This window comes from Podarcis cretensis (assembly GCF_951804945.1).
Source record: "Podarcis cretensis genome assembly, chromosome: 4".
NCBI classification, from domain to species: Eukaryota; Metazoa; Chordata; class Lepidosauria; order Squamata; family Lacertidae; genus Podarcis; species Podarcis cretensis.
The window spans coordinates 62,456,670-62,469,117 of NC_137173.1; the positions used below are offsets into that span (position 1 = coordinate 62,456,670).

The window sequence follows — 12,448 nt, forward strand, 5'->3', positions numbered from 1 at the left end:
CCTGACTTCCCCCCACCCCCTTCATACATCCTAATTCAAATAATTAGCTCAACAAGTTCTTATCTCTGATCCTTTACATATTATTGTTATTTTTTAAAAAAATTAGTTCTTATTACTTGGCCAAATTTTACTTATCCAATTTTCTTATAAATGTTGAATCCTTTTCTAAGGTCGACCCAAATTCCCTTCCACGAATTTCCCCCTTTTTATACTAAATATAAGTCATAATAGCCAAACACAAAGGTCATAAAAATTTTGAAATTCTGTTCTCCCCTCCCTCCCTACCCCGGTTTCTGTCCCTTCCTGAATAAATGTCCACAATGACAGTTTTTAGCCTGGATTCCTCACATCTGAGGCCTTCAAGTCTCTGTCAGTCTCTCTCTGCCGGTTTTGTTGGTAACCCTCTTTGTTGGTCGTCAGGTCTCGAAGGAGCTCTGGCACAGTCTCATCAGATTTTCTTCCATCCGAAATACTTGGTAACAGCTGCTGCAAAAGGTCAACTGATCTTCCATACTCAAAGAGGAAGCCCCAATCATATTTCTTATTTCTTTTAAATTCCAGTGTTCCAAGTGTTCCAGGGGCTTCCTCCTTCCTCTTTCGCATCTTTCGCAGATTTGTAATCCAAAGATCTTCTTCTTTATGTTCTAGCAATGTAGGCTTCTGGTTGGTACTCTCCACCTGTACTTTCTCCACTCCTTCTTCCCTCTCCTCCAGTTCCAAAGATGTCTCTTCTGATTCAGCTGCAGATTTTTTCCCAGTCAGATCCTTTGTGCATTCAGCAGAGTTGCTTGTTTTAGAGTTCAAGGTTATAGGTTGTTTGTTCATAGCCATGCTCTGCTCTTGCAGTATTCCCACGAGAAAAAACATTCTTTCTATCTCTGCCTGTAATTTTCCATCTGCAGCCATTGTAATGTTTCAAAGTTCCCCCTAGGGGGATTCTGGTTACTTAATAGTCCTTTCCCAACAGTCCGTTACTTTGTTATTTATAACTACTTTGTTCCCAACCACTCTGATTCAAATGTAACAAATTTAGTCCAGAGAGATGTTAAATAATAAGATTTTTAACTTTAACTGCCCGTTTGACAGCTCCTTTGACAGCTGTCAAACTCCTTGTTCCTTTTCCTCCAGCTCATACACAGGACGCTCCCGGGTCCGGGGGGGGGGGGGGTTTAGACAAAAACTTCTAAAATTCCACTCTTACTCTCCAGCACAAATCTTCTTCTGTCAAATTCATGGAAATATTATCTTTTAAATCACACCGAAAAGAAAAGATCTCTCCACCTTAGTTCTCCGATCCTTGCTTTAAATCTTTTGTAGGTAGGGGGGGTGCGGACTTCCCTTTAGCACATCCCCCGGTCGTACCGAATTCAAGGATAAAAGTTTTAAGGTCCAAATTCCGTTCTACTCACGGGTTATTTCAAGTCCGAATTTCAGGGAAAAAAGTCAGTGCTCTCCGGCCATGGCTCGCGGCTTCGCTCCACTGCAGTAGCGGTCTACTCACAGCACCACGCCACTCTCCGTACCCTCTCCGTAGCCTTTAAAAAGGCTCTTCGTGGGTCAGGGGCGCTTAAGGTGCCCACCGAGTCACCAAGTCCGCAGGCTTCCGCGCCTGCGGTTTCTGAGGGTCCCCGCGTCGCCGTCGCGGTAGGACCCGTCTCCAGTAGAGCCGATTCCCTCCGGAGCTCGGAGGGAATCCGCCATTAGCCGATCGCGCTAACCCGGAAGTCCACAGATTTTTTTTATTTTGTTCCTATTGTATTGAGGCGTCCGCTTTCAGTTTTCGGTTGTCAAACATTTCGGAAGTCGAACGGTCTTCCAGAACAGATTATGTTCGACAACCGAGGTTTGACTGTAATGTGATTCACTTCTTTCTGTCTTAACTTCTGTCCATATTGGCAAGTGAAAAGCCAGTGGGGGTGGCAGCGGCAACTGACCAGCACGGTCCAGAATGTTAATGCATCCCTATGCAGTGGACTTGTGCCTACTGTCCTTAAACAGGCAGCAGTGCATTCACCTCTGAAGAGGCCCTTCCTGGACTGTGGTTTACAACAACTACTGTCCAGTTATGAATGACCTTTCTTGGGTAAGGTGGTGCAGAAAGTGATGGCAGAGCAGCTGCAGGGGTTCCTGTAGGGTATCAATTTTGCTGACCCATTTCAAGGCACACTTTTGAGACTGATTTTGCCTTTTGTTGTTGTTTAGTTGTGACCAACTCTTTGTGACCCCATGGATCAGAGCACGCCAGGCACTCCTGTCTCCCACTGGCTCCCGCAGTTTGGTCAAACTCATGTTGGTAGCTTTGAGAACACGATCCAGCCATCTCGACCTCTGTTGTCCCCTTCTCCTTGTGCCCTCAGTCTTTCCCAACATCAGAGTCTTTTCCAGGGAGTCTTCTCTTCTCATGAGGTGGCCAACGTATTGGAGCCTCAGCTTCAGGATCTGTCCTTCCAGTGAGCACTCAGGGCTGATTTCCTTGGATGACATGTATCAAGAGCTGAACTGGGGGAATGTGATTCTGGCTTTTTTGTTGTACAGTGATCTTAATACATGAGGGTCTCTGCATAGGTGTGCTCTTGATAGGGCTATCTTTGGGTCTGCTGTGAAAGCTGCAGCTGATGCAAAATGCAACAGACCACTAGTAGCACATCTCTGTGCTTGCATTGGCTGCCCATATTATTATATTAATTTGGAATACAACTAACAGCTTGGGTCCATGATATCTGACACATTATGGCTTAGTCGTGCTGACCACATGACCTGGAAGCTGTACGCCGTCTCCCTTGGCCAATAAAGCAAGATGAGCGCCGCAACCCCAGAGTCGGCCATGACTGGACCTAATGGTCAGGGGTCCCTTTACCTTTACTATATCACAGTACTTTATATCAAACATTATATCACTCATAAACTGTTCATGCAAACACTCAATCATTGATGCATCTATGTAACATTATGGTGCATGTTATGAGTGCATGTTGTGTAATTACACCATAACTGCATTAAATAGCAGCAAAATAGCAAATTTAAGACAGCTATCTAGGTGCCTTTGACAAAGCTCAGTAAAGTCATTCTGAAGTTTCAGTGGGAAAACATAAGAAACCTATTGAGATGCAAAAAGGGCATTTTTACTTTAAAAGGTCAAACAGCCATTCATGTCCCATTGATGAAAGAGCACATTCACAGAGTTGGCTGTGTGCAATTCATTTCTTGAGCCCAATCACTGAAGAAGGCAGGGATTTCAATTGAAGCTTCTGATCTAATCAGAGGGCAAGGAAAAAGTCCCTCATGCTTTTAGATCACTGTACAATAAAAGAAAAAGGCAGCATTAAATTGTTTTTTAATTTCATAAAAATCTGGCTGTAAAAAAATCAGCTAACAATTCTTCATCACATCCCTCCTCCAAAAGTTCCGCAAAAGAGGTGTGCATTCACTTGCTTCCTGTTATAGAAGCAAGATGCATCTAAATGGGAAGGAAATTCCACAGACATGGAGCCACCACTGAAAAAGCCTTTCCCAAGGCCTCACACTTTGGGGAAGTTGCCCAGTGTGTGTGTGTGTGTGTGTGTGTGTGTGTGTGTGTGTTTTCTGCAAATCCTAAGCCTGCTGAACTATCTATTAATCTATCTATCTATCTATCTATCTATCTAGTGTGTGGATGGAGCCATTTTGGCTATATACAGATCAGCATTTAGAACACTGAAATTGCTTTTAGCATATATTGTGATAATTGGAGAACATGCACTCCTGTTTTCAAAATAGGAAATGCTTAAAAGATTTGCTAACTTGAACAACAATCAGTATAGGACTTTGTAATTAGCTGTAAAATTAGCATTTTCTTGGGATCTCTGACATTACTTCTCTGTACTATGGCAAAAGTATGGTGGGAAAATATATTTGGAATGCAAGGCTACCTTCCATTCTTTTCCAAAAGTCATTTCTTGGAAATCATTAATGTTGGATAGACTTAACAATTCTACACCTTTTAATCCGTTATAAGCATTCCCATTGTGCAGCACAATTGATAGTGTTTTGGTAAGAGCATAAAATGAAATAGAATAATTTCATTTAAAGTACATTAAAAGAAACAACTTCAGAAAATAAAAAAACAATACAATGTTGTCTGTGTACACTGAAGACATGATTTTATTCTTACTGTTCTGCATATGAAAAGAAATTTATTGGAAGGAACTGAGTATGCAGCACTGGATCTATCCAAAGTATATTTTCAAAATGCCATGTATGGGGATAGCGCTGCAATTTTATTATTGCAGGTGGGAAAATGTTACAATAGGACTCAACTGAATAATTTGGATTGATTATTTGAATGCTGCATTTGACTTGTTATCATCTTGATGCACATGTGGCTAGGGGAAAGAAGGGCTAAGAAACGGAGAAAGTGAATTGAGCATCTACTTTTATTTGCTGCAATTGGAGTCACGGATTTCATAAGGGGAAGTCCCTGATGCTGGGAGAGCACATAATGAGCCATTATCATTGAAATAAGCTTATTTCCTAGTTATTTTTCAGTATTCCCAGGGACTCAGACATTTATTTTCAGATTTGGGAAGATGGGCTCATGCAACAAGAAAAACTAAAAAAATATTTCCTGGACATTTGTAAATGTCTGCTGACTTTGGTGTACACAGGTCTTAATATTTATGTCATAGGAGTTACTTTAGCATATTCCCATACTTTGTTAATCAAAAAATCAACTAAGGTGCAAAATAAGGACCATAATGGGACAATTGTTCTACAGTTATCATTGCACTTGTTGAAATGGGTATGTGGAAATATATATATATATATATATATATATATATATATATATATATATATCTCGTGGGTCCATAGACACATAAAACAGTTTCAAAACATGATACAGTTAAGACAACCAAACAGCAGGCGAAAGAGACTGAGGTAGTCATTTTGTTATGTCTAGAGCATGATGTTCTTTGTTTCTTGCAACCTCCGAAAGAAACTTTGCCGAAGTCAGTGTAATATCATTTGACCTATCCTCCAGAAGGTATTTAACATGGGAGGCTTCAGATTTTCCTGGCAAATTTGCTAGTAAGGGTTTGATCAGTTGATCCCTTGCTTGCTCATACTGCCCATAATGCAGTAGGGTATGGTTCATGCAATCGACGTCCTGAGAACATGAACATGAACAAAGCCTATTCTGATAGGGAATGCCTCTCAGTCTACCATTTAGAACTTCCGATGGAAATACATTTAATCTAGCTTTGGTAAATAAACGGCAATAGGTGGGTGTGGACAAATTCCTAAGATATGAGGCTAACTGAAACATCTTAAGAATTTGTCCATAACCACCTATTGGCATTTATAGGAACTGATATGAAAGTCTGCTTTTCGTTATCTGAAGAAGTGTGCATGCACACGAAAGCTTATACCCAGAACAAACTTAGTTGGTCTCTAAGGTGCTACTGGACAAGTTTTTAATTTTTTAAATTTATTTCGGCTGTACACTACAGTAGGCTCATATTCTGTGTAGCCAAGCTTAATACTAAGCAAGCCTGTATTTGCTTGTACTCCTTCTGTTCACTGTTTATAAAACTTTTGATACAGAGTGGTATGGGAAAATAGCAATGTTAAAGCAAAGCCTCTTTTTTATTTTTTTATTTTTTTTTTACTCCATACTATCAGGGACTCTGTTCAGGTCTGCCCTGATTTTAATAGCCTTTCCCTTTGGTAGAAGGGTCACCGCCAATGTAGTGGTGCTGATGGCTGCTACTGCACAGGTGCTCAGGGAAGGTTTGTCCTCAGACTCTAGAGCAATGCAAGTGATGACTGACAGTAGACAAGGGTTTACATGATCCTCTGGACTTCCTGAAGGAAAAAGTTATAAGATAGGACTAAAAATGATTATATATATTATCACACCAATTGTTGGGGAAGGTGATGAATGCAGAAAACAACAACTGTTTGAGTGGTTAATAATAATAATAATAATAATAATAATAATAATAATAATACCTTTATTGTCAATGTACAACCTGTGTACAATGAAATTAACTGAGCCTCCCCCCCCAAACACTCAATCTCATTGCACTCTGTGCGCTTGTCGCACAACACACCAACCCCGAAAGTCAGTTGCACTATATTATTTTTCGTTCAGCAGCCTAACAGCCCACAGATAGAAACTGTTTTTTAGCCTGTTGGTACGACTGGTTATACTTCTATATCTCCTGCCCAAGGGTAGAAAATTAAAGAGGTGCTGGCCGGGGTGTGAGTCGTCCCTGAGAATTTTTCTCGCTCTCCTAAGGCAACGATCCCTTGTGATGTCATCTAGCGGACTCAAGGGACAGCCCATGATATCATGTGCCATGTTCACCACCCTCTGTAAAGACTTTCTGTCCGACATACCACACTGTGATACAATATGAGAGGACACTTCTATTGTGGGCTGGTAGAAGGAGGTCATCAATTGTTGTTTAACGTTGTTCTTTCACAAGACCCTGAGAAAATGGAGAAAATGGTTCCATATCATCCTAGAGCATATTGTGACAAACTCATAAAAGCCAAGCATTAAAAATATTGAGGGTTCAAAAGTAGACCACATAGCTCAAATAACTCTGAAATAGGACCATATTTAGAATTAAACATATTCCAACAGATTTCACTGACGAGCACAACGGCATTAGCAGAGGAACGTCATGTTCAAAAACATAATTGTATTTCTATCACAAACCTATCTCACTGTTTCAGGAGTATCTCAATTTCACCTAGCTCTATGTCAATGTTTTACTTAACTTTGGAGTCTTGTATACGTCATCAAAAACACTTGGTAAGTAAATGGAAGTGGATTTATGAAGAGGAAATAGTTCATCTGCTTAAGGGTAAATTGGATTGCTTGACTAGAAGAAATTGTCAAATGTTTTCTCATCCCTTCCTCCTATCATGATATAGCCAGGTACAGGTATACTGTTCCTGACAGATTTTTATTCAGATTGCATTTTCAGTCTTTGAAAATGAAAGATGATTGTTGTAAAGGTATCTGTACTATACAAAAGCACTGCTTCCTCAGAGTTATAAAACTGATCTACTTATTCCATTAGAAATATTCATTATTAAGAAAATAAGACAATTTAAAATATTTTGGTTATTTATAAAGGTGTGTCCTGGAAGGAGACATTAGCAGTACATTCATATTTTTCAGTTATCATGTGATGGTCCATGTGCAATTGGATCATAGGTGTTAAAGGTATCGGTTTGTCGGTTGCTCAAGAGCATTCAGGCAATATGCCTCCAAAGCATGTTCTAAGGCTTTCTTATTAGTGATAAAACCTTTAGAATGCAGAGCGCCTGTATTCCATATCCTGCTCATTCACTGGCAGAATCTGAGAGTGGGCGGTACTTAAACCTTCCCCAGCAGAGTAGTTTCTTGACGCCCAGTCTGTGCCTTCCCTCTGTGCATGGAATCTTTCTGCACAAGGAAGGCTTGGGTAACGGGGGACCTCCCTCCTCCCCGCTTTGCTCCGGCAAGGTGTCCTGGCACTGCCTTCCCTCCCCCGCCCCCTGCCTCTCCTCTCCACTAGAGGCGTGGCTACCTTCCTCCGCTGAGGAAGTGCTGCTTCTCACAATCTTTGGGGGCTCTCTGTAATCCACCTGGCCTTTCCCCTCTCGCCCCTGAGCCGTTGGCAGTTCCCTGACAATAGGAAAGAGCACGTATTTTTAGAAAGGCAGGGCATAGATTCATTGATTATGAGGATAAGGATGATAAGGAGATGAGGATGAGTGAATTGTAGGTTCCATAAGGTGATATGTATGTTGGCCTGTAACTCAAAGGAATGTTGCATCATCTAATTTCAAATGGATCTTAGGGTGACTTCACACTTGACATTTTGTTCTAAAGTACAAGTACAAAATACACTTGACTTACATCAGTTGTGTATGGTGCATCTTCCTTAAATAATTCCTTCCCAGTAAAAAATGTGGAAGCAGTGTTTGTGCAGTTTGGAGTTTTGAATGGAGAGCATCAGAGAAAAGAGAGATGGCTTTAGCTGAGGGTTGACCCTGGGAATGGCGGGGGTGGTGGGACACGGAATGGGAGTAGTGGTGTGTATTTTCCTCTGATTAGAATCTACTTGTATATTTGGAAACTTGTTACAAAGCTACCTCCCACGCTAAACTTTGGTAACATTGATGCTAGAATTTCTCACTGTTCAGCAGCAGGGAATGTATTTTCTGAACTCTTTCAAAATCCAGGATAGCTTTGGCTTCTTGGCAGTTTGACAGAACCTTGCTTTATGTTTTCTGTTAATCAATGTTTAACATACCAGAAATAAAAGCTATCATCTGTATCATGCGACTATACTTATTCCGCTCCATTTCTCTTTCCTATTTGGTCAACAAAAGAAGACCTGAGTCTTACTGTTATAGATATCAAAAGTAGGGAGGAACATAGAGCTTAGTCCAGTGCAAAACCCATTTCACCTCTGCAAATAAAAGTAGAAAATGAAATCTGTAAATGTTGTGATGAAAGAAAATTAATATAGAAAATCAAATTATTCAATATCTTCTTAAGTCCATAAGCCAAGCCTGGTATTATCTCAGTATGTATTGCCATGAATCTCTGTAGCCAGTTTTAAAGGGACACGGACATTTCTATAGACATTTAATTTATGTGGCTGATTGCAGTGTCCTCCAGAGCTGTCTGGTTCTTTTCGAAATTTGTCTCCACCTGCTATGTCCAAGCATCTCATTTAAAATGTGTGCTGGGACCAAGCAAATGGGGCCACTTCCATAGCTCTTATGATGATACAACTAAGCTGTAGGTAGCCTCACTTTTCTCTCTAATACCCTTACCATAATTTTTCTACCTTTGAAAAGATTTGGAATTGCCCTCCAATGCACCATGTGATGCTGAAGTATTTATGCAGCAACACCAATAACTTACTGCTGGTCTATTTTAAGAGTTTATATCAGACTCCCAGTACTAGACCAAGGCAACAATGTTTCTGTGAAGTGGTGCTGGGAACCCCAAATAAGACCCTGTGTTCTGCTGTAAATTGTTATAAGAGCTCATTCAATCTAAAATGCCATTACTAACATTTTGGGTTTGTTTGTTTTTTACACAGGTTTACCGAGCAGAAATTGCACCTCTTAAAGAGAATGTGAACAATGTTAATGACCTAGCTCATCAGTTTACCTCTTCTGAAATACAGCTTTCCCCATATACCCTCAACCGCCTCGAAGACTTGAATGGAAGATGGAAACTCCTGCAGGTAATATTGTATAACATAACCTTAACCCTAAAAATGACTGTCTTAGGTAAGAAAATGGTTTTACAATAAGTATTCTCAAATGTTTCTAGCAATACATTGTATTTCACTCATGTTCTTCATGCCCAGCATGAATAGTTGCTTGGAACTGAATAAAATACATAAAATATGCCATAGGCTTCAATACATGTATCATTAACTGGATCAGAAAACATGTGCAGAAACTCGGTACCTAGCACCCATTCACCAACAAGCTGCTACATGCAAGTAGTGCTGGTTGTATAATTAGCAACATCTGTTTGGTGAAGAGAAGCTTGTGGCTGCTGCACATCCTCCGTTTACTCCGGGCCATTGCTTTAGATAAGGTGTAATTTCTGTATGCTTTCCATCCTTCTCAAAATGCTTTAATTTCCCACTTCCTTCCTTTGAATATATTTTATCGCATGTGGAAGACTGAGCTTTGCATTTACTTTCACTGCTTCAATCCATTCTCTGTTCTCTTTTAAACAATTCCTGGGAACATTAATTTTAAACAGTACCCTTTTCTACAAGCAGTTTAATGGTGCCTTCCACCTTGCATGCATTGAGATTACATCAGTAGAATCAAATCCAAAATTACAGAGCATTATATTCATTGTGGTCATTGGCAGAGTTTGATCAAGCTATTAAGTTTATCAAAAAGGTGGTTTTCCTTTTAAAGGATAATTAAGTTTTCCATATAAAATAGAAGCAGATTTTTTTAAAAAATGGGTAAAGGCTGTAGTGCGAATTAGACATAGACTGAGCTTAAAGACTATATATATTCCTTTAACATCATGTGCAGAATCTACATATTAACTTGATTGTATATGAACACATGATACTGTTGCAGCACAGTCCTACATACACATTCCAGTGTTGATGGCTGAGTGGCTTAGGATTGTGCATAGTCGTGCTGCTGGTTTTGGTGCTCTACTCCTGCAGATGCCCAGGCTGCACCCAGATGGCTGGAGAGCTAATGCTGGCAAGTTTTCCTGCCAGCAATAGCAGTCAGAAAGCCCCGAAATGAGATGTTGCAGTGAGAGTGCAGCAGAGGCAGCTTTGAATCCACTGGATCACTAGCTTCACAGATTCCCCAAGGGGGCCACTCCTCAGTGGCCCAAACATGGGTTGACCTGGCATAAAATTAGCATGAGCCATCAGAGATTCAGATGTAGCAATGGATCTGCCATTTTGCTCCTCCCCAGCCTCAAAATAAGATTTATCTGTTACACAATCAGTAGATATCAAATATGGAGTACTGTATATAGTACGAAGATAGAGGTCCTATGGCTGGGTCGGGATGGCATGGGGATGAGGGACCAACTCTCTTCTCTTGCGGGGGCCCAATTAGTGCCATTGCCTTCCGTTAAGAGTTTGGGTGTAATCCTTGACGCCTCCCTTTCCATGGAGGCGCAGGTTACAGCAACAGCCAAGGCGACATTTTTCCACCTTCGCCGCATCAAGCAGTTGGTCCCTTACCTTTCCCGCCCCGACTTGGCCACAGTGCTCCATGCGACGGTCATCTCCAGGCTTGACTACCGTAATTCGCTCTATGCGGGGCTGCCCTTGAAGCTGTCCCAGAAACTCCAGCGGGTACAGAATGCTGCAGCGAGGCTCCTCACGGGGTCTCTGCCATGGGAGCATATTCATCCAGTGCTTTTCAAGCTGCACTGGCTCCCGGTGGAGTACAGGGTCAGATTTAAGGTGCTGCTTTTGACCTTTAAAGCCCTTCACGGCCTAGGACCCTCGTACCTACGGGACTGCCTCTCCTTGTATGCCCCACGGAGAGCCTCAAGGTCCATAAATAACAACACCCTAGTGTTCTCAGGCCCTAAGGAAGTTAGATTGGCCTTTTCAACTCTGGCTCCGGCCTGGTGGAACGCTCTGCCTCATGAGACCAGGGCCCTGCAGGATCTGATTTCTTTCCGCAGGGCCTGTAAGACAGAGTTGTTCCGCCTGGCCTTTGGCTTGGAGCCAATTTGATTCCCTCCCTCCCTCCCTCCCTCTTTTTTTTTTCTTTTTTCTTTTTTCTTTTTTCTTTTCCTTCTCCTCCTGCGATGAGGCTACATTTTAATATTTTAATGTTCCATTATTTTAATGTTGTATTTTATTTTTGTTTTTAAGCTGTAATCATTCATCTTGTTTTTATTTTGCTTGTAAGCCGCTCTGAGCCCGGCCTTGGCTGGGGAGGGTGGGGTATAAATAAAAAAATATTATTCTTATTATTCTTCTTCTTATTATTATTATGATATAGACTTGGATTGCCCGGAAGGCATACACCTGACATTTAGTTTGCCTGTGCAGCTGAGCCTTATGTATGTGGGGTGGCTATTCCTTGTATGGATGCCTACACTGGATACTGCAATATGTGGTTAAAAGGGCACATTTTTTCCAATCTACATTCTGTGTGCTGGGGTTGGTTTATGGATGCCAATGTGCTCAGATAAGCTGACTGATACCTGCAACTGTAGACATGAGATGTCTGTGGAGGCACAAACGTCCAAAGGGTACAAAATAGATTATTCAGTATTTCTAAACAAGATCCATGTGGCCATGCCCCTATATCTTAGTGCAGTTGGGAAGATGTATTTATGTGGGCTATCAAGGGCAGCTGCTGCTGTGTGTGTGTGTGTGCGCGCGCGTGCGCGCGCGTGTGTGTGCTCAGGATTCCAGCAATAAGGGGTCAGGAGCCTGGAGGCTATTTTGAGTAGGTTTGCAAACTGGATTACAAGAAATTGTATATTTCAGTTTAAGCATCCATTTGCTTGCAGATAACTAATAGAGGAAAATAGGTCAGGGGATATTTTGAAGCATTATACCTTGCATTAATAACTTGTATAAAAGAGGCTACTTCTCTGTCAAATACATTTCTATTTCCCAATTTGAAATACATGTTATTGTGGCAGAGGTATAAAATTAATGTTTACTCAGATTATTTTTCTCTTGTGTTTTACATGATTTGCTAGTTAGTTTAAACTATCTTGAGTAGTAGCATCTCTGTGTTTTGGATCAAGAAAGTGAGATAATTTCAGTGTTTTTTCTTATTCTTATTTATTAAACTTATTAGTTGTATGTTACCTGAATGGTCTCCCATTATATTTTAAAACTTTGGTCCTGAATCTGCTTCCTGTTGATAGTCATTGTAATTTTTAAAAGCATAAAAGGCTAAAAGGTCTTGTAAACCATGAAGC

The 12,448-nt window shown here is 40.9% G+C and overlaps 1 protein-coding gene across 11 annotated transcripts in view; it reads left to right on the forward strand.

Moving 5' to 3' along the window:
• Positions 1-12,448, forward strand: part of DMD (dystrophin) — a 1,027,161-nt gene that overhangs the window by 854,795 nt on the left and 159,918 nt on the right. For all 11 annotated transcript variants that reach the window (XM_079972189.1, XM_079972196.1, XM_079972191.1 and 8 more), the window contains one exon: positions 9,093-9,239. In XM_079972189.1, the coding sequence (XP_079828315.1) occupies positions 9,093-9,239 (147 nt within the window). The remainder of the gene's footprint in view (positions 1-9,092; positions 9,240-12,448) is intronic.